The sequence below is a fragment of the Salvelinus fontinalis genome, chromosome 15 (assembly GCF_029448725.1).
Source record: "Salvelinus fontinalis isolate EN_2023a chromosome 15, ASM2944872v1, whole genome shotgun sequence".
NCBI classification, from domain to species: Eukaryota; Metazoa; Chordata; class Actinopteri; order Salmoniformes; family Salmonidae; genus Salvelinus; species Salvelinus fontinalis.
The window spans coordinates 17,244,549-17,266,962 of record NC_074679.1 but is presented as its reverse complement, the minus strand read 5'-3'; the positions used below and the strand labels follow the sequence as shown (position 1 = coordinate 17,266,962).

At 43.9% G+C, this 22,414-nt stretch overlaps 1 protein-coding gene across 2 annotated transcripts in view; it reads right to left on the bottom strand.

The window, feature by feature from the left end:
• LOC129811480 (peroxidasin-like) overlaps nt 1-22,414 on the bottom strand; it is a 120,535-nt gene that overhangs the window by 89,095 nt on the left and 9,026 nt on the right. For both annotated transcript variants that reach the window (XM_055862828.1, XM_055862827.1), the window contains exons 2-3: nt 8,221-8,292; nt 6,697-6,768 (exon numbers count right to left, since the gene is read on the bottom strand). In XM_055862828.1, the coding sequence (XP_055718803.1) occupies nt 6,697-6,768; nt 8,221-8,292 (144 nt within the window). The remainder of the gene's footprint in view (nt 1-6,696; nt 6,769-8,220; nt 8,293-22,414) is intronic.

The following is a 22,414-nucleotide window of genomic DNA, read 5'->3' as shown; positions in this document are numbered from 1 at the left end:
CCCGCCAGTCAGGAGCTGCCAGAGCCGCCCGCCAGTCAGGAGCTGCCCTGCAGTCATGAGCTGTCCTCCAGTCATGAGCTGCCCTTCAGTCATGAGCTGCCCTTCAGTCATGAGCTGCCCTTCAGTCATGAGCTGCCATTCAGTCCGGAGCTGCCATTCAGTCCGGAGCTGCCATTCAGTCCGGAGCTGCCATTCAGTCCTTCGTCCACAGAAGAAAGCCGTTACAATAACAACATTAGAGGATTAGAAATCCAAGGCTTAAAAACAAAGGAGTTAATGTATGCCAATGACTCAAGTTTTATATTAAGGCTGCAAGCTAGATCCCTGCAATGTCTCATTGAAGATCTAGATAACTTTTCTGGACTCTCTGGACTAAAAGTTAATTATGATAAGTGTACAATATTACGTATTGGATCTTTAAAAAATACAACTTTTACATTACCCTGCAGTTTACCTATAAAATGGGCTGACGGTGAAGTAGACATTCTTGGTATTCATATCACAAAAGATATAAATGAGCTCTCCACAATGAATTGCAATAAAACTTGTCAAAATAGACAAGATCCTGCAACCATGGAAAGGTAAATACCTGTCTATTTATAGAAAAATTGCCCTGATTAACTCCTTGGTCATATCTCAGTTTACTCACTTACTTATGGAGCTGCCTACTCCTGATGATTCATTTTTTAAATCATATTAGCAAATATTTCGCAATATCTGGGACTGTAACGTTCGTCTTGTGGTGATTTAACGGACCAAGACGCAGCGGGTGATGAAGACATACTGAATTTATTAAACAAACGAAACACTGACAAAACACTAGAACAAACTACAAAACAAGAAACGAAGGCAACAGACCTGGACTATGAACTTACACGTAACAAAGAACGAACGAACAAGTACTGACTACAAACAAAACGAACTCACGAAACAGTCCCGTATGGTGCAACAAACACTGAGACAGGAAACAACCACCCACAACAAACAGTGTGAAACAACCTACCTGGGAGATCTGTCGACATGCCCTTGACATTCTGCAAGTTTATTGTATGTTTTAAATATTCAATAAACAATAAATAATACAGATAAAAGGTTCAGAAGAGACTGTGTGAATCAGGCCTTCATGGTCGAATTGCTGCAAAGAAACCATTACTAAAGGACAGCAATAATAAGAAGAGACTTGCTTGGGCCGAAAAAATACAAGCAATGGACATTAGACCCGTGGAAATCTGTCCTTTGGTCTGATGAGTCCAAATTTGAGATTTTTGCTTCCAGCCGCTGTGTCTTTGTGAGACGCAGAGTAGGTGAATGGATATTCTCTGCATGTGTGATTTCCACCGTGAAGCATGGAGGAGGAGGTGGAATTGTGTGGGGGTGCTTTGCTGGTGACACTGTTGGTGATTTATAGAATTCAAGGCACACAACCAGCCTGGCTACCACAGCCATTCTGCACCGAAATACCATCCCATCTGGTTTGCGCTTAGTGGGACTATCATTTGTTTTTCAACAGGACAATGTCCCAACACACCTCCAGGGTGTCTAAGGGCTATTTGACCAAGAAGGAGAGTGATAGAGTGCTGCATCAGATGACCTGGCCTCCACAATCACTGACCTCAACCCAACTGAGATGGTTTGGGATGAGTTGGACCGCAGAGTGAAGGAAAAGCAGCCAACAAGTGCTCAGCATATGTGGGAAGTCCTTAAAGACTTTTGGAAAAACATTCCAGGTGAAGCTGGTTGAGAGAATGCCAAGAGTGTGCAAAGCTGTCATCAAAGCAAAGGGTTTCTACTTTAAAAACCTTTCTACTTTAAAAACCTCATATTTTGATTTGTTTAACACTTTTTTGGTTAAAACATGATTCCATATGTGTTATTTCATAGTTTTGATGTCTTCACTATTATTCTACAATGTAGAAAATAGTACAAATAAAGAAAAACCCTTGAATGAGTAGGTGTGTCCAAACTTTTGATTGGTACTGTATGTAAATCATGTTTGACTCCATTCAATTGCTCCCACCAGCCTCCTCTGGTGCTTAAGAACTAGTACATCCCTGGGGCTGAGCTCCCTGCCATCCAGGACCTCTATACCAGGCGGTGTCAGAGGAAGGCCTTAAAAAATGTCAAAGACTCAAGCCACCCAAGTCATAGACTGGTCTCTCTGATTCCGCACCAGAGCGCCAAGTCTGGGACCAAAAGTCTCCTGAATAGGGTCTACCTCCAAGTCACAAAACTGCTGAACAGTTAATCAAATGCTGCTACTCTATTATATATCCTGACTGCCTAGTCACTTCACCCCTACGTACTACATGTACACATTACCTAAACTACCTCATACACCTACACAGTGACTCTGTACTGGTATTCCCTGTATATAGCCTCGTTATTGTTATTTTATTGTTACTATTTCCTTTTTTAGCAAATTTCTATTACTTCTTAACTCCGCAATCTTTGGGTAAGAATTTCACGATAAAGTCTACACCTGTTGCATTCGTCGCTTGTGACGAATAGAATTTGATTTGATTCGACTTGATTTGTGTGTGAGAGATTGTGCTGAGGCCTGGAAGTGTGGGGTCTGCGTGGGAAACCGGATGGATTCGGAAGCTGTGGGGTCAACTCTCAAGGGGAAGAATACTGAGATCTCTTGCTTGAATAACCCCAAAGCTTCTGTGACTTCGTACTCACACAGTTCAATGACAATTCAACTGACCCGCCATTTTGTAAAAAAAGAGGAGGAAGGGAAGCTGCTAAGGTACACAATAGTAGATTTTGGTAGACAGAAGCTGCTAAGGTACACAATAGTAGGTTTTGGTAGACAGAAGCTGCTAAGGTACACAATAGTAGGTTTTGGTAGACAGATGCTGCTAAGGTACACAATAGTAGGTTTTGGTAGACAGAAGCTGCTAAGGTACACAATAGTAGGTTTTGGTAGACAGAAGCTGCTAAGGTACACAATAGTAGGTTTTGGTAGACAGAAGGTGCTAAGGTACACAATAGTACATTTTGGTAGACAGAAGGTTCTCTTTGGTAAAAGGAGTAAATTGGTCATCAAAAAGAAAGGAGGACCAAGGCTCTTTTCGTTCAAATGCCTTTATTTGTATGGCATGTTCAATGGAAACAAAGTGCAAAAATGTACGCCATTTTACTCTGACTGTACACCCACACACATGTTGTGAAACAGAAGGAGAGAGATCTTACTCCTCACCGCCAATTACAAAATACTGAGACCAAGGCCTGTAAAGTCATCTCTGTCCTTGACCATCTAATGACATTTCTAACTATGCAACCTGACAAAATTCCAGCCTAAAACTCAATCAGAGCTCCACAGAACAAAAACAACAGCAACAGAAACCACATCAGGAGATGTGGATTTAGATAAGTGATAAGTAGGGCCCTGAGTACCTCCTGACCATGTGAAGAAACTCTGGTTAGGCTATAGCCTAAAGGAGGTGCGATAGACTAGTGTCTTTCTAGGGGATGTACATCAAGTTGCCTCACGCTACAGTAATAGGAGATAGGCTCCTGCTCCTATGAGCCGTTCCGGCTGGCACAAGCCAAAACTACCTACTTCTAGATCAAATCAGATGGTCAGAAAAATACTTCTTGCATTAGTCATCATTACCATGAACCATATTCCAGTAACACTAGACCCTTTGACCGAGAGCTAACCCTTAAAGGGGCTGTACAGACTTCTGTTAGGTCATTCAGTGGAGGGGGCTTTACTAGGGGCCAAGCGAAAGAGGTGCTATCTCCCAGGTTATAAGGGCAGGGTGAGAGGGGCCAAGGGCATAGAAGGACGATCCCCCAGGCTATGGGTTCAGGGTGAGAGGGGCAAGGGGGGAAGAGGGACAATCCCTCAGGAAATGGGTGCAGGGTGAGAGGGGCAGGGCTGAAGGGCTGAATACAGGGGCTGGATCAGTGTGCTGGCCTCAGATTAACTCTGGTTAAAAGGGACAGGGCCTTCTAATTAAAACTAGTCAAAAGTCACGGGAGTCACCCACACTACAGCATGCAGAGAGGAGAGGGATGTGTGTGTGTATATGTGTAGGTATGTGTGTGTGTGTGTGTGTATATGTGTAGGTATGTGTGTGTGTGTGTGTGTGTATATGTGTAGGTACGTGTGTGTGTATATGTGTAGGTATGTGTGTATATGTGTATATGTGTAGGTATGTGTGTGTGTGTGTATATGTGTAGGTATGTGTGTGTATATGTGTAGGTATGTGTGTGTGTGTGTATATGTGTAGGTATGTGTGTGTGTGTATATGTGTAGGTATGTGTGTGTGTATATGTGTAGGTATGTGTGTGTGTATATGTGTAGGTATGTGTGTGTGTGTATATGTGTAGGTATGTGTGTGTGTGTAGAGGTGTAGGTATGTGTATGTGTGTATATGTGTAGGTATGTGTGTGTGTGTATATGTGTAGGTATGTGTGTGTGTGTGTATATGTGTAGGTATGTGTGTGTGTATATGTGTAGGTATGTGTGTGTGTATATGTGTAGGTATGTGTGTGTATATGTGTAGGTATGTGTGTGTATATGTGTAGGTATGTGTGTGTATATGTGTAGGTATGTGTGTGTGTATATGTGTAGGTATGTGTGTGTGTGTATATGTGTAGGTATGTGTGTATGTGTGTATATGTCTAGGTATGTGTGTGTGTGTATATGTGTAGGTATGTGTGTGTGTATATGTGTAGGTATGTGTGTGTGTGTGTGTGTATACGTGTAGGTATGTGTGTGTGTATATGTGTAGGTATGTGTGTGTGTATATGTGTAGGTATGTGTGTGTGCATGTGTAGGTATGTGAGTGTGTGTATATGTGTAGGTATGTGTGTGTGTGTGTATATATGTGTAGGTATGTGTGTGTGTGCATATGTGTAGGTATGTGTGTGTGTATATGTGTAGGTATGTGTGTGTGTGTGTATGTGTAGGTATGTGTGTGTGTGTGTATGTGTAGGTATGTGTGTGTGTGTGTGTGTAGGTATGTGTGTGTGTGTATGTGTAGGTATGTGTGTGTGTGTGTGTGTGTATGTGTAGGTATGTGTGTGTGTGTGTGTGTGTATGTGTAGGTATGTGTGTGTGTGTGTGTGTGTATGTGTAGGTATGTGTGTGTGTGTATATGTAGGTATGTGTGTGTGTGTATATGTGTAGGTTATGTGTGTGTATATGTGTAGGTATGTGTGTGTGTGTATATGTGTAGGTATGTGTGTGTGTGTATGTGTAGGTATGTGTGTGTGTGTATATGTGTAGGTTATGTGTGTGTATATGTGTAGGTATGTGTGTGTGTGTATATGTGTAGGTATGTGTGTGTGTGTATATGTGTAGGTATGTGTGTGTGTATATGTGTAGGTTATGTGTGTGTATATGTGTAGGTATGTGTGTGTGTGTATATGTGTAGGTATGTGTGTGTGTGTGTATGTGTAGGTATGTGTGTGTGTATATGTGTAGGTATGTGTGTGTGTGTATATATGTGTAGGTATGTGTGTGTGTGTGTATGTGTAGGTATGTGTGTGTGTATATGTGTAGGTATGTGTGTGTGTGTATATATGTGTAGGTATGTGTGTGTATGTGTAGGTATGTGTGTGTGTGTGTGTGTGTATATGTGTAGGTATGTGTGTGTGTGTATATGTGTAGGTATGTGTGTGTGTGTATGTGTAGGTATGTGTGTGTGTATATGTGTAGGTATGTGTGTGTGTGACTGACACATCCCCAGCTTTCCCCTCCTCCTCTACAGTAGTTGACCAGCTAGCATCAGAAATATTGTTTGTCTGACATGTTTGAGGTGACTAAGCAGAACTGTGACCATCATATTATCTACAAAAAATGACTTTACAAAACAGATGGTACCGATGGTAGTTCCGGACATGCTATGCATGCATTCCACAGTATTTTAAATAGAAGTATCTACAATACACACACCAAAGTAGGCCCTGACCTCATTAGTCTGTCTCAAGTTATTCTCATGAATGTATCCATCATCAGGTATGAGTAAAGACAAAGAAATGATCTACAGGACAGCCAACCAAAAAAGTCAACCTGGTGAGCTGCAGGTCTGAGTTAACTAACCCAGGGCCAAGTAGAGGAGGGGAGGAGAAGGTTCATTGAGGGGAATGCAGGGGGTATATGAGACTGAGTAGGTGGGGAGACTAGAGAGCCAGACATTTCAGACATATGTACCGTATGTGAATGTAAACACAGACATAACTGACAGGCTCTGGGGTTATAATAGGCAGTGACTCACAAACACAAGGACTAAACCATACTGCAGCAACCCAAGGCTATGTGCTGCCTGCCTGCTGCTCAAGCCTACCTCTGTTCTCCTCATTGCCTTCAGGTCACCACATGCAGACAGATAAATTCACAGGATTAGATAATGGGGTTCTTTTTTGGTCTTACTTCATTTCCTGTACCATACTAACACACTTTTTTCTGTTCTGACTAAGCAGTCTAGCAATGTCCAGTTTACAGCCACAGAGTGTGTTTGTGTTTCCAGACACAAGCCCGAGACAGGTTTTGTCATGCTTTATCATCAGCCGACAAGGCAAAGAGTGAAACTTGAACTACAACCTTTTGCCTATTGAGCCTGTCCGAGCAAAATGTCACTGTTTCAATGTTTCAATGAAACACTGTTTCAATGAAACCAATCCATCTGTGACTTGACATCCAGAAGAGAATAACATTGACATAAAGGCATAACAACTCACAGATATTTGAGGTTTTCCAGGTCTTCAAAGGCTCCTCTGGGGATCCGTCTGATGTGGTTGTTGTTGAGGAGGCTGTAAAGTCAAGAGAATGGCCATTAATAAAGACCTCCCAGTGGACTATTAGACTTACACAAAGTGAATCTGTGCAGACTAGTCGATACAACTTTAAAGTGGTCCATACTGACATATTGCTGTGTCATGATCTAATGCTAGGCCAATGCCAGTCTAAACACAGTTCAACTTTCAGAGTACATAGTATATGTGAGATCCTTCATCCTTGCCACACTACACTGTGGCTATTCTATGAAGCATCTGGTTTGATTCCTACACACTGTCACAATTTGTCTTGCATTTCTAATGGCTTTCAGGTCTATGGGGTATAATCTGGACAAGGATCAATAATGGCTGTCATAGACTTTCTATAACATAGCAAAATCTTGAGTTGGCGATCCCTTAACTCAATGCACTAAAAACTGGCATTAATGCAAAGAAATACGTTTTGGAAAATAATATGATATGTATAAGCAGAACATTACTTGGGCAAAACATGTCTCCTAAATCCTCACCTAGCTCTTTTTCCTGAACACATTTGGCCTTTCTACAGAGGGTCCGACATGGAACCCAAAATGGTTCTAACTGGAACCAAAAGGGTTCTACTTGGAAGCAAAAAGGGGTTTCCAGGGGGACAGCCAAAGAACCCTTTTGGAACTCTTTTTTCTAAGTGTAGGTACAGTCTGTCAGAGGCCGAAGCAAAAAGAGACAGGCAGCAGGCCCCTAACTGCAGTCTTTCCTTCACATAAGAGCCAGACATCTATTTCTGTATGCCTGACAGTCTCCCAGCAGGTTTCAGACACGATGCTATTCTTCAGTCTGTGAGACAGAGATTAAAGCCGTGAAATATGGAACTCCACAGACTACATGGCTAGCAGGTGGTCTGCTACTGTCGGAAAATCTCATCTGAGCTTTCTCTGCTTTGACATTACCTTCCCTACCCTTCATATTCAGAGGCACTAGGCTCTTTGGCTGATTCCTGCCACATGGCTGGCTGTAGACTAGCAGGCTGGCAGGGCTGACACATGATAGACGGCTGGGAGATTGAAGGGGAAAAATACATTCCTACCAGATTATGAGGTAACCTACATGTGTGAAACAACAGCAGAATAGAGAGCAAGAATTTGCCACTCGGTGTCCGTGTTTGTGGACTGACTGACTGTACGCAGGATTGCAGGACTTTCCAGGAAAAACTAATGCTGTGACGTGTTTTAGAGTCTTGGGACAAAAGATAGACAAAGAGAACTGGGTGCTTCTGGGAAGAGATGGGGCTTACAGGAGTAGTCGACTCCTGATGAGTGCCGATTGCATTAGTGTATATTTGAACGCTCAGTTTAAACACATTTGCAGTGAGTTCTCCAGTACCAATTCAATTACAATCTCTTCAATTGCTGAGTATGTAGGGTAAAGGAGCCTACCTCTGTTCACCTCAGGGAGGAAGGAGGAAGAAGGGAGGAGAGGAGGGAGACTTACAGTGTGTTGAGGTTCTTTAGCCGTCTGAAGGAGCCGGGCTGCAAGTCCTTGATTTTGTTGAACCTCAGGTCTCTATGGAGGGAAAAACAGGAAGAACACAGTCATTAACAACACCGGGGCACTCGAGTCTGTCAAACCAATCATTACCATGACAAATATTTTACTGGATAATGTCTATGAGGAAACAGGCTGGTACAATGAGTACAGTACACCGTACATACATTAGTATCACTTAGGAATCTCTTAGGAATCACTTTCATTATAAAGGACGAATAATAGCCACATTATTCATATCACAGGAATGCCATTTATCAAGCTTTAACCAGTGGCACATAGGATAGGTTCACTTAACATTTGCCCTAAAGATAACAATTAAGAGAGATGAGGGAGTTTAGTAGCTTATCACTTTACTTGAACCTCTCATTGTAAAGGCTTAGAGACGATATCATGTCATGCCATTAACCACTCACACCCATTATGACAAATGACATCATGATAGGCCTATAACACCTAACTAAAATACTGTGGAATTTAGAGCTAGACGCACGTAATCTAATTCAGTGAAATGTGAACATTTCTAAACAATGAAGTTACGCTTGTGGAACTTAGCCTCTAAGTCATTTGACCTTCAACAAAGAGCAGATAGCCTCGCTGTAAAGGCCAACAACTGTCACGTTCGTCATATGAAGGAGACCAAGGTGCAGCGTGGTATGCGTACATATGACGAACGTGACAGAAGAACCCACCACAAAAGGACCAAGCAGCGTGTTAATGAGGAGCGGACATCCTGTGCCCGGGAAAAAGATGAGTGGAGGACATCCTGGACCGGGGAGGAGGTAATGGCAGGGGACAAGACCCTGCCATGGAAGCAGGTGGAAATAGCGCAGGAGGAACGGCGACGATACAAGGGGACACGGTTAGCATGGAAGCCCGAGAGGCAGCCCCAATACATATTATTTATTTTTTTGGGGGGGGGGGCACACGAGGAGATTGGCTGAGACAGGTTGGAGACCTGAGCCAATTCCTCGTGCTTACCATGGGGAGCGTGTTACTGGTCAGACACCGTGTTACGCAGTGATGCGCACGTCTCCAGTTCGGATTCGTAGCCCGGTGCGCTCAATTCCAGCTCCTCACATTTGCCGGGCTAGAATGGGCATCCAGCCAGGACGGATGGTGCCGGCCCAGCGCTCCTGGTCTCCAGTACACCTCCTTGGACCAGGATATCCTGCGCCGGTTCTGCATACTGTGTCTTCGGTGCGTCTGCACAGCCCAGTGCATCCTGTGCTAGCGCCCTGCACTTGCCGGGCTCAAGTGAGCATCCAGCCAGGATGCATTGTGCCAGCTCTACGCTCCAGATCTCCAGTGCGCCTCCACAGTCCAGTACGTCCTGTGCCTCCTCTCCGCACTCGCCCTGAGAAGCGTGTTCCCAACCGGGTACCACCAGTGCCGGCACCACGCATCAGACCTCCAGTGCACCTCCACAGTCCAGTACGTCCTGTGCCTCCTCTCCGCACTCGCTCTGAGATGCGTGTCATCAGCCCGGTACCACCAGTTCCGGCACCACGCATCAGGCCTCCAGTGCGTTTCCACAGTCCAGTACGGCCTGTGCCTCTTCCCCGCACTCGCCCTGAGGTGCATGTCCTCAGCCCAGTACCCAGTCCAGAGCTTCCGGCAACAGTTCCCAGTCCAGAGCTTCCGGCAACAGTACCCAGTCCAGAGCTTCCAGCGACAGTACCCAGTCCAGAGCTTCCAGCGACAGTACCCAGTCTAGAGCTTCCGGCGACAGTACCCAGTCTAGAGCTTCCGGCGACAGTACCCAGTCTAGAGCTTCCGGCGACAGTTCCCAGTCCAGAGCTTCCGGCGACGTTTCACAGTCCGGAACCTCCAACGATGGGCCACAGTCCGGAACCTCCAACGACGGGCCACAGTCCGGAACCTCCAACGACGGTCCACAGTCCGGAACCTCCACCGACGGTCCCCAGTCCGGGGTCTCCAGCGACGGTCCCCAGTCCAGGGTCTCCAGCGACGGTCCCCAGTCCGGCGTCTCCAGCGACGGTCCCCAGTCCAGGGTCTCCAGCGAAGGTCCCCAGTCCGGGGTCTCCGGCGACGGTTCGCAGTCCAGAGCCTCCGGCGATGATCCACGGTCCGGTTCTACAAAGGCGGAGGGATCAGCGTAAAGCTGAAACGGGAGCCGCCACCGACGGTAGATGCCCACCCGGACCCTCCCCTATAGGTTCAGGTTTGCGGCCGGGAGTCCGCACCTTTGGGGGGGGGGGGGGGGGGGGGGTAGGGTACTGTCACGCCCTGACCTGAGATATCTCTGTTTTCTTTATATTTTGGTTAGGTCAGGGTGTGACTAGGGTCGGTACGCTAGTTTTTGTATTGTCTAGGTTTTTTTGTATGTCTAGGGTTTTTGTAGGTCTAGGTGATTTGTATGTCTATGGTGGCCTGATATGGTTCCCAATCAGAGGCAGCTGTTTATCGTTGTCTCTGATTGGGGATCATATTTAGGTAGCCATTTCCCTTTGGTGTTTGTGGGATCTTGTTCTATGTTTAGTTGCCTGTCTGCACTATTCGTATAGCGGTTTGTTTTGTTATTTCGTTAGTTTGTTCAGTGTTTCATTCTTTTAATCCTTATAATGAACGTGACAACAACAAAGACCATAACAACTACAGTCCGCAAGCCTCTGACCCAACATGGCTTGCTGAGAACTAGGAGACATAGTCCAGCCACACTAACAATGTCAAGACAAGACAGTGTTGGAGTCACAACACAGATAGGCTTTATCTCAATGGTTAGGAGAGGGAATCCTAGATCAACCACCCTGCTACCCAGATTCAACTATAAACAATAGAATTCACACTCATCAGCTACTCTGGACTGACCTTAACATTCACTGACTGACTCCAGGTCACAATACGCTAACAGAGAGATACAAGTTAGACTTTGGCCAGACAGTGTCAAGTGATTCCAATGATGATTCCTGTAAGTGTTGCTGAGTGGGTAACTGGGAGTAAAGTCAAGGGTTTGGGATAGAATATGCTGATAAAGGATTTGAAGAATTCAAATTGTATTTCTACTACGTCAGTAAAGATGTGTGTTCTGTGTCTATTCTCTTTCACCTTTGTTGACGTGGTGTTCTCTATGACAGTCTACTTTTCAGCGCATGGGTTCTTATTCACTTTCTGGTCTGTATTTGCTTTGTATTAATGTTGCCTAGTTACCACATGCACAACAGTCACTGAGGGCCAAATCATAAAAACTGGACATTCCAGAATGTCTTACTTTCTCATGTTTCTGTGAAAATGTCAGCCAAAAAACAAAGCCACCTGATTTCATAGCACGTGAAATGTTTATTGTTCACTCACTCTGTAAAACTCCTGCATGTGGATCCAACTATAGAGCTCAGCTTTTTATATACTCACATCCCTTCATATTGGAACTTCAACAAAGGCTGAGTGCACCACTGGTTAGAGCAGGAAGAGCAGGAAGCCAGCTGAGCACCAGTCACTGTCTGTATCAATATCAGAAACACTGCTCTGATATCCTACCATCTACAGGCCCCAACCTCAACAGAAGTCAAGTTACATAACATTGTTTAATTTGGAAACGTGAGAATTTAGTGGCAAATTATTTCTGTGTCTATTGTGTTCTTTTAGTCATATTTCAAACTCCATAGAATAAGAAATGCAAGCATAACGGACCACATCAAACCCAAAACAGCTGTACTTTTCAACAGCTGTACTCTCCTTCCTGATAAAATACAACAGCTGTACACTCCTTCCTGACAAAATACAACAGATGCAGTAGAATATGAGGGTGAAAAATATTTTTCCATTCTATGAATTCACACTGTAGCAACAAAGCTGGTGTTTATAGATGGAAGATAACTGTTGGTGAAGTTGTGTGCCCTGAAGGGGAGACCCATCTCTTCATTCACAGACTCATGGACACTCTTACTGACAGTTGTCCTGCTTTGCGTGATGTATTGTTGTCTCTACCTTCTTGCCCTTTGTGCTGTTGTCTGTGCCCAATAATGTTCGTACCATGTTGTGCTGCTGCCATGTTGTGTTGCTACCATGTTGTTGTCATGTTGTGTTGCTACCATGCTGTGTTTTCGATGTGCTGCTGCCATGCTATGTTGTTGTCTTAGGTCTCTCTTTATGTGGTGTCTCTCTTGTTGTGATGTGTGCTTTGTCCTATATTTTAATTTTAATTTTTAATCCCAGCTCCCGTCCCCGCAGGAGGCCTTTCGCCTTCTGGTAGGCCGTCATTGTAAATAAGAATGTGTTCTTAATTGCCTAGTTAAATAAAGGTTAAATAAAATAAAATAAATAAATCCTGGGAGTCAGGGAGTGAAGAGCTTTGCCAAGGCATGCTGGAACAGGGGCTGCCCCCACTCCTCCAGGCCCAGGGAAGGAGGGAGAAGAAGGGAAAGGAGAGGAAGGCACAGGGGGCTCTGGGGGCTGGAAAAAGTTAGAAGAACAAGACACTAGAACCAGATGAAGGAAGGCTGCTGAAAAGTGTTTGGGAGAAAAGACTGATGGATTGCCCTGAGAGACTTATGTAGAGGTAAACAAGAAAGTTGTGAAAGTTCAAATAAATGGCAAAGTGTACCTATCCATCAAGCACACATGATCTATTCCAAGCACTTGGATGATAATCCCTAAAGTTTACAGTACCTACTACAAAGCTTTCCAAAACAGTTAGACATACAACCATAGATATAAAACCGGAGATGGGAATTCCAGTTCATCTGACATCCTAATAGGTCCGCTATTTTAGCTGATGTAAAAGGGGCTATGACATCAGCCTATCTATGCATACAACGACATTCTCAAGTCGTATGTATTTATGGGAAAAAAGGAAGGGCAAAAATAGGTCAGGGCTGAAATACAGAGGGAGCATTTATGGCTGTTGGTCTCAGACACATCAGGATCAGGTAGTCCTAATATCCCACAGAATTAGCCTATCACCAGATTACACCCACACATCATGATCAGGTAGGCCTAATATCCCACAGAATTAGCCTTTCACCAGATTACACCCACACATCATGATCAGGTAGGCCTAATATCCCACAGAATTAGCCTTTCACCAGATTACACCCACACATCACGATCAGGTAGGCCTAATATCCCACAGAATTAGCCTTTCACCAGATTACACCCACACATCACGATCAGGTAGGCCTAATATCCCACAGAATTAGCCTTTCACCAGATTACACCCACACATCACGATCAGGTAGGCCTAATATCCCACAGAATTAGCCTTTCACCAGACTACACCAACTATTGATTGTGTTAGATGAATGATGCCTTTGTTAACAGAAGCACTTGTCCCCTAAAGTGTTCGAATCCTAACCGTATAGTAGTATGGAGTGTGTTTCCCAACGTAGTGGAACACATAAAGAAACCCCAATCAGGCCAGGTATGGCCATAGGAGAACCAAAAGTTCCTACAGTAGAATCTAAACAGCAGTCCTGCAATCACTCATATTCACTAGTAGGCCTGCAATTCTTCTTACATTAATGGCAGAAAATATCCTTTCTCAAATAGCCACCAGTACTTTTGGGGACTATGGTTAACAACCGGCAAACAATATGGTATTGTGATCGCAGCGGTAAATTGGTTTACCATGTCAGATAGAGGAGGGCAATTCCACAGTAACAGGTTAATACTGAGATTACAATTTTCACTTTAAAATGTATGCCAAACCAAAACCAATGATTGGGGGAAAGGGGGATACCTAGTCAGTTGTACAACTGAATGCTTTCAACCGAAATGTGTCTTCCGCATTTAACCCAACCTTCCTCCCTTTTCTCTAAGTAATCTCTGATCTGTGACAGCTATACAGTGCATGGGGCAGTGAGGATGAACTTTAACTTGTCCCATAAGCGGGACATTTTGTCCTATCTCTCGTCAGTGATGAATTGTCATCGACAGATGAAACATTCCTTCAGATTCCTACCACACTGTTGAGGATTCAGAGATGTAGTGCTACTGACTGGGGCCTTATGGAGTGGAATAGGCCATCCTAATCCTCCTGTAGAACATATACAGAGACCACAGCACTTGAACTCAAGCGGATATAAAACTTGGCTCAGCACCTGTAGCCCTCAAGAGCACATGTGAAAGAATTATGGAAAAACATATCACAGGAAGACAATCCAAACCCCTTTCGGCGTGTAGTACATGTTAGAACTGTGATAAATTTAACCCCCTTTGGCGTGTAGTACATGTTAGAACTGTGATATATTTAACCCCCTTCGGCGTGTAGTACATGTTAGAACTGTGATATCTTTAACCCCCTTCGGCGTGTAGTACATGTTAGAACTGTGATATCTTTAACCCCCTTCGGCGTGTAGTACATGTTAGAACTGTGATATATTTAACCCCCTTCGGCGTGTAGTACATGTTAGAACTGTGATAAATTTAACCCCCTTCGGTGTGTAGTACATGTTAGAACTGTCATATATTTAACCCCCTTCGGCGTGTAGTACATGTTAGAACTGTCATATATTTAACCCCCTTCGGCGTGTAGTACATGTTAGAACTGTGATATATTTAACCCCCTTCGGCGTGTAGTACATGTTAGAACTGTGATAAATTTAACCCCCTTCGGCGTGTAGTACATGTTAGAACTGTCATATATTTAACCCCCTTCGGCGTGTAGTACATGTTAGAACTGTGATATCTTTAACCCCCTTCGGCGTGTAGTACATGTTAGAACTGTGATATGTTTAACCCCCTTCGGCGTGTAGTACATGTTAGAACTGTGATATATTTAACCCCCTTCGGCGTATAGTACATGTTAGAACTGTGATATGTTTAACCCCCTTCGGCGTGTAGTACATGTTAGAACTGTGATATGTTTAACCCCCTTCGGCGTGTAGTACATGTTAGAACTGTGATATCTTTAACCCCCTTCGGCGTATAGTACATGTTAGAACTGTGATATGTTTAACCCCCTTCGGCGTGTAGTACATGTTAGAACTGTGATATGTTTAACCCCCTTCGGCGTGTAGTACATGTTAGAACTGTGATATATTTAACCCCCTTCGGCGTATAGTACATGTTAGAACTGTGATATGTTTAACCCCCTTCGGCGTGTAGTACATGTTAGAACTGTGATATGTTTAACCCCCTTCGGCGTGTAGTACATGTTAGAACTGTGATATATTTAACCCCCTTCGGCGTATAGTACATGTTAGAACTGTGATATGTTTAACCCCCTTCGGCGTGTAGTACATGTTAGAACTGTGATATCCTTGTCGAGGGTTCTTAGTGACTAAGGACTTTGATCAGTCATACATGAATGTTAAAAGCTATTCATTTACTGCCTTACCCTAAAAACAGAGTTTCCCACAAAGAAGCACATCTCTTTGAGACTTGGAACTGCAAAATACATATTGTGAGATCATGTATGTCTTGCCACATGTGCTGCATTGAGTCAACACACTGTTGGAGAGGACTGGAGACAAGAGATGACACAATGTACATGGCGACAACACTTGGAAACAGGATGCTGCTCAGTGCTCTTGCTTCTTGTTGGTTGGCTGCCCATCCAAACTCAACCATTCCGCAGTTGAAATGAGCAAATGGCCGATAAGAGCCCTGTGCTTGATAACAAGGGACGGCTGTGATTCCCACCAACGCCAGGAAGACAGCAGCTTTCCCACTCAAAACCCATTTTCTCTGTCAGTATGGAAAGGCCTGGCTATGAGTGGGGTAAAACGGCAGGCATCATGGCTGCATGAGTACAGTTCCACTTAGCAAGGTCGTTGGCAATCCACAAGCAAAAGTAAATTTGCAAAAAGGCTCTGTAGCCTGTGCAACGCAAACCCTAATCTGTGAGGCACTAAGGGAGTGGCTGGGACATCTCCAACTTCAGTTCCAGCTCTAGCATCTGAGTGCCATGTGTGGACCCCTCCTCTCTCTCTCGCTCTCTCTCTCTCACTCACTCTCAATTCAAATTCAATTTCAATTTCAATTTAAGGGCTTTATTGGCATGTGAAACATATGTCAACATTGCCAAAGCAAGTGAAGAAGATAATATAAAAAAAAAAATAAACAATACAAATTAACAGTAAACATTACACTCACAAAAGGTCCAAAAGAATAAAGACATTTCATATGTCATATTATGTGCAAATAGTTAAAGTACAAAGAGAAAATAAATAAATATAAATATGGGTTGTATTTACAACAGGTCACAAATCTTGCTGCTGTGATGGCACACTGTGGTATTTCACCCAATAGATATGGGAGTTAATAAAATTTGGGTTTGTTTTCGAATTCTTTGTGGATCTGAGGGAAATATGTGTCTCTAGTGGGGTCATACATTTGGCAAGAGGTTAGAAAGTGCAGCTCAGTTTCCACCTCGTTTTGTGGGCAGCGTGCACATAGCCTGTCTTCTCTTGAGAGCCAGGTCTGCCTATGGCGGCCTTTCTCAATAGCAAGGCTATGCTCACTGAGCCTTAAGTTTGAGTCAGTCACAGTGGTCAGGTATTCTGCCACTGTGTACTCTCTGTTTAGGGCCAAATAGCATTCTAGTTTGCTCAGTTTATTTGTTAATTCTTTCCAATATGTCAAGTAATTATTATTTATTTCTTATGATTTGGTTAGGTCTAATTGTGTTGCTGTCCTGGGGCTCTGTGGGGTCTGTTTCTGTTTGTGAACAGAGCCACAGGACCAGCTTGCTTAGTGGGCTCTTCTCCAGGTTAATCTCTCTGTAGGTGATGGCTTTGTTATGGAAGGTTTGGTAATGGGTTCCTTTCAGGTGCTTGGAGAATTTAACGGCTCTTTTCTGGATATTGATAATTCCCATTTTGTGAATTCTTGGTTGGTGAGCAGGCCCCAGACGTCACAACCATAAAGGGCAACAGGTTCTATAACTGATTCAAGTATTTTTTGCCAGATCCTAATTGCTATGTGAAATTTTATGTTCCCTTTGACGGCGTAGAAGGCCCTTCTCGCCTTCTTGCCATGTCTCTCAGATCCTTCACAGCTTTGCCGAAGTTACCTGTGGTGTTGATGTTTAGCCCGAGGTATGTATAGATTTTTGTGTGCTTTAGGGCAATGGTGTCTAGATGGAATGTGTATTTGTGGTCCTGGCAACTGGACCTTTTTTGGAACACCATTATTTGTGTATTACTGAGATTTACTGTCAGGGCCCAGGTCTGACAGAATCTGTGCAGAAGATCTAGGTGCTGCCCTCTTTGAGGGAGTGGGGGGCATGGGGTGGGCAGGAGGGGAAGAGGTCTGATCTGAGGGGGCCTAAATGGGGTATGGGCATGGTTGACTTGGGGGAGTGATAATTGGTTGGGGTGGGGGTGTGGATGTGGATGTGGCTGGTGGTGCTGTAGTCTGGATGTTGGTCCTCTCGGTGTGGGTCCTCTAGGGGGGAGGGTCCCGCAGGTCTGGGAGAGTGTCTCGCTGGTCTGGGCGGGGTGTCTGTTGATCTGTTGCTCGAGTGCTGTGGCCACCCTTTCCTGCTGTGATCTCAGGTTGTTTGTGGCTGTGTGTATTATTATGTGGCTGGGTGACCCTAGTTGGTCCTCAGACAGAAGGTCTAGGGCGCGCTCGGTGTTTGGACACCAGAGTTTAGACACTGTGTGTTTGGGAAAAAGTTTATTTTCTTGTATATATTTCCCGATTGAGTCCATAAGAATTTCCTCAGTGGGTGTGGGGGTTTGTCAGGAGGATTATCAGAATGGTTGAAAGGGGGGGTGCTCAGATGGGGTGGGATCCCCTGGGCTCGGGGTTCTTAATTTGTCTGTCCTGCTGTGATGTTGAGGCTATGGTCAGGTTCTGGGGTGGACTGTTCTGCTGTGGTGTTCAAGACTTTGGTCAGGGTCTGAAGTGGGCTGATCTGGTGGCTACTCTGAGGGGGTGGCCAGCTCTCTAATGGGTTGTTCTCTGTCACACGGCATCGTTCTCAACTACTCCTCGAGCACTTTCACCTTCTCCTCTAGTGCTCTGTTCTTCTCCTGCTCCTGCTCTTCTCCTGTTGATGGTGTCTCACCACAGTCCATAGTGCAGATATGTCTCTCCACCTCCATCTCTCCAGGTCTGATTGAGGGAGTGTTGTTGAGCTGGTTGGAGTGTGCTGACTGGAGTGTGTTCACCTGCTGTTCCAGCTCCACTTGCCTTACCTCCAGCTGGGTGAATTCATCCTTCATTTCAATGAGGGAGTAGTACTCTGTGCTGGGAGGTTGACTTTCCGCTTGGGAGGTTGTATTATGAAGAGGTCTGGTCTGACATGCTCAGGGTGAGGGTATCTTTCTCAAGAGAGCTTATCCAGCTAAGCTATCTCTTTGATTATGCGAAAGTCCAGCTGAAACTGTTTGGGGTTGCCCAGTGTTCCAGACTTGTACAGGTTGACATTGGCTGACTCTGTCCTCATTGTCTAATATCCTGAGTTTCCATTGCCCCCCCCCCCCCCCCTTTAACAGAGTGGTAGTGTGTTAGTAAAGCACTGTGCCATGCAAGGGCATGGTCTGTGTGCAAGATTAAGTTTCAAAAAAGTAGCTTCAGACTAAGCATTACTCAATCAGTTCCAGGTTGGATGGTGTTTTCAGGTTTCTGTTTGTTAGCTTGGAAATAAGATTCTTTGGTTGTAGAAATCCTTCGAAAATCAGGTTGTAGTTTTGGAGATTTGATTTGGAGTGAAGGTTATGTTGTGGAGGGTTGTATCCTGTATACAGAACCAGTAAAAAGTTTGGAGACACCTAGTCATTCAAGGGTTTTTCCTTATTTTTTACTATTTTCTTCATTGTAGAATAATAGTGAAGACATCACAACTATGAAATAACACATATGGAATCATGTAGTAACCAAAAAAGTGTTAAACAAAATCAGAATATATTTGATATTTGAGATTCTTCAAAGTAGCCACCCTTTGTCTTAATGACAGCTTTGCACAATCTTGGCATTCTCTCAACCAGCTTCATGAGGTAGTCACCTGGAATGCATTCCAATTAAGGTGTGCTTTGTTTAAAGTTAATTTTTGGAATTTATTTCCTATTAATGAATTTGAGCCAATCAGTTATGTTGTGACAGGGTACGGGTGGTATACAGAAGATAGCCCATATTATGGCAAGAACAGCTCAAATAAGCAAAGAGAAATGACAGTCCATCAATACTTTAAGACATGAAAGTCAGTCATCCTGAAAATGTCAAGAACTTTCAACGTTTCTTCAAGTGCAGTCGCAAAAAGTGCTATGATAAAACTGGCTCTCATTAGGACCATCACAGGAAAGGAAGACCCAGAGTTACCACTGCTGAATGATAAGTTCATTAGAGTTACCAGCCTCAGAAATTGCAGCCCAACTAAATGCTTCACAGAGTTCATGTAACAGACACATCTCAACATCATCTTTTCAGAGGAGACTGTGGGAATCAGGCCTTCAAAGTCGAATTTCTGCAAAGAAACCACTACTAAAGGACACCAATAAGAAAAAGATAATTGCTTGGGCCAAGAAACACAAGCAATGGTCATTAGACGGGTGGAAATCTGTCATTTGGTCTGATGAGTCCAAATGTGATATTTTTGAACCCCACCTCCATGTGTCTTTGTGAGACGCAGAGTAGGTGAACGGATGATCTCCGCATGTGTAGTTCCCACCATGAAGCATGGAGGAGGTGTGATGGTGTGGGGGTGCTTTGCTGGTGACACTGTATGTGATTTATTTAGAATTCAAGGCACACTTAACCAGCCTGGCTACCACAACATACTGCAGCGATACTCCATCCCATCTGGTTTGCACTTAGTGGGACTATCATTTGTTTTTCAACAGGTTGTGTAAGGCCTATTTGACCAAGAAGGAGAGTGATTGAGTGCTGCATCAGATGACCTGGCCTCCACAATCACCTGACCTCAATCCAATTGAGATGTTTCTAGATGAGTTGGACCGAGTGAAGGAAAAGCAGCCAACAAGTGCTCAGCATATGTGGGAACTCCTTCAAGACTGATGGAAACTCATTCCAGGTGAAGCTGGTTGAGACAATGCCAAGAGTGTGCAATGCTGTTATCAAGGCAAAGGGTGGCTACTTAGAAGAATCTCAAATATTTATATTATTTTTTTGATATGTTTAACACTTTTTTGGTTTCTACATTATTCCATGTTATTTCATAGTTTAGATTAATTCACTATTATTCTACAAGTAGAAAATAGTAAAAATAAAGAAAAACTCTTGAATGAGTAGGTGTGTCCAAACTTTTGACTGGTACTGTATGTCCTTGCAGAAAAATCCAAGTCTCTCTCTCTGCCCCACCTCCAAAGCCCTCTCAAATACACCTCTCTCTCTCTCTCTCTCTCTCTCTCTCTCTCTCTCTCTCTCTCTCTCTCGCTCTCTCAGTCAGGCGATTGTTTAGCTTTCTGACACATGCCCAACTTGGACAGCCGAGGACTCTCTCTGGGCGTGCGTGACTCATACATTGTTAAACAAGAACATGGCAGTCTCCCCACCTCGAAGAACAAGGCCATCTCAATCTCCAAACATGGTTGGAGCTTTTCTTTAATAAGTCTCTGTCTGTATCCTGCAGTGTAGAATACCACAGAGCCTGAAGGAGTTGGACAGAGCACCGACAGGACCTGAGGGCCATTGCCAATGCAACAGCCTGGACTGCTTCTCAGACATTCATTAGAGAAAGCTTTCACAGGCAGTGTAGCAGCACAGAAAAACACAGGAGACGTGACTGAGATCATAATCAGGGATGACATTTGAAGTAAAGGGATTCCCCATTCACTTTTCTCTATCAGGGTATTGTGTCTTCTTCTCTGACATCCTTTAATGTCTTCATCCAGGAATCTATCTTACCAACAGTCACAAAGATCTTATCAAGCATTATAAAGGTTCATTATGAGGGCATAAAAAAGCAATCCACTTCAGCACCAGACAATTTCCCTCCAATGAGACCATTCACTGACAACATGGCTGCAAAGTATTGATATGCTTTATTTGCAACTATACACACACAGCCCCTCCTGTACATGCATAAAAACTCCTAAACAAGTCACAAGGGGAGAATCTAACTTTTAGGAGACGTCCTTGGTGGAACAATGCTGTAATAACGCTATGACAATGTTCTTTTTAGAGAAATGCTGCAAAAACACTTGTACAACATTAGAATTCAGCAGCCAAGCTGCCCCCCCCCCCCCCTCTCAACCCCCTATAGGACAGCCACAGGAAGAGAGAGGCCAGTAGGGTTCCTTTCAACAACTATCTTCGGCACAATCTCCCTGTGCAAATGAGCAAAGCGTTGCGGATTTCTGGCTTTGCATTCCATAATGCTGCAAAGACTGAACGCCTCACCAAGCCTGACTGCAGCAAATTCCACACAATGGCGCTCCTCTTTTCTCTCCCTCCCTGACTGTCTGTCCCGCTCTCTAACTCACTCATTCAGGCCCCTGCTGTAGGCCATCAGTACGTTTCATGCACGCTAATAATTCAACATGAAACTGATTATGGCAGTAGGCCAAGTATGACATTAGTCATGTAAACACCTTACTCTGCTTATCTTAAACACTTCTTATGGCTGCAATCCCGTTAACGGGATGATATGACAACAGCCAGTGAAAGTGCAGGGCGCCAAATTCAAACAACAGAAATCTCATAATTAAAATTCCTCAAGCATACATGTATTTTATACAATTTTAAAGGTAATCTTGTTGTTAATCCCACCACGGTGTTCGATTTCAAATAGGCTTTACAGCGAAAGCACCACAAACAATTATGTTAGGTCACCGCCAAGTCACAGAAAAACACAGCCATTTTTCCAGCCAAAGAGAGGAGTCACAAAAAGCACAAATAGAGATAAAATTAACCACTAACCTTTGATGATCTTCATCAGATGACACTCATAGGACTTCATGTTACACAATACATATATGTTTTGTTCGATAAAGTGCATATTTATATAAAAACATCTCAGTATACATTGGCGCGTTACATTCACTAGTTCCAAAAACATCCGGTGATATTGCAGAGAGCCAAATCATTTTACAGAAATACTCATTATAAATGTCGATGAAAATACAATTGTTAGACATGGAAATATAGATATACTTCTCCTTAATGCAAGCGCTGTGTCAGATTTCAAAAAAAGCAAACCATGCAATAATCTGAGTACAGCTGTCAGACAACAAAGCAGCCAAAAAGATATCCGCCATATTGGGTAGTCAAC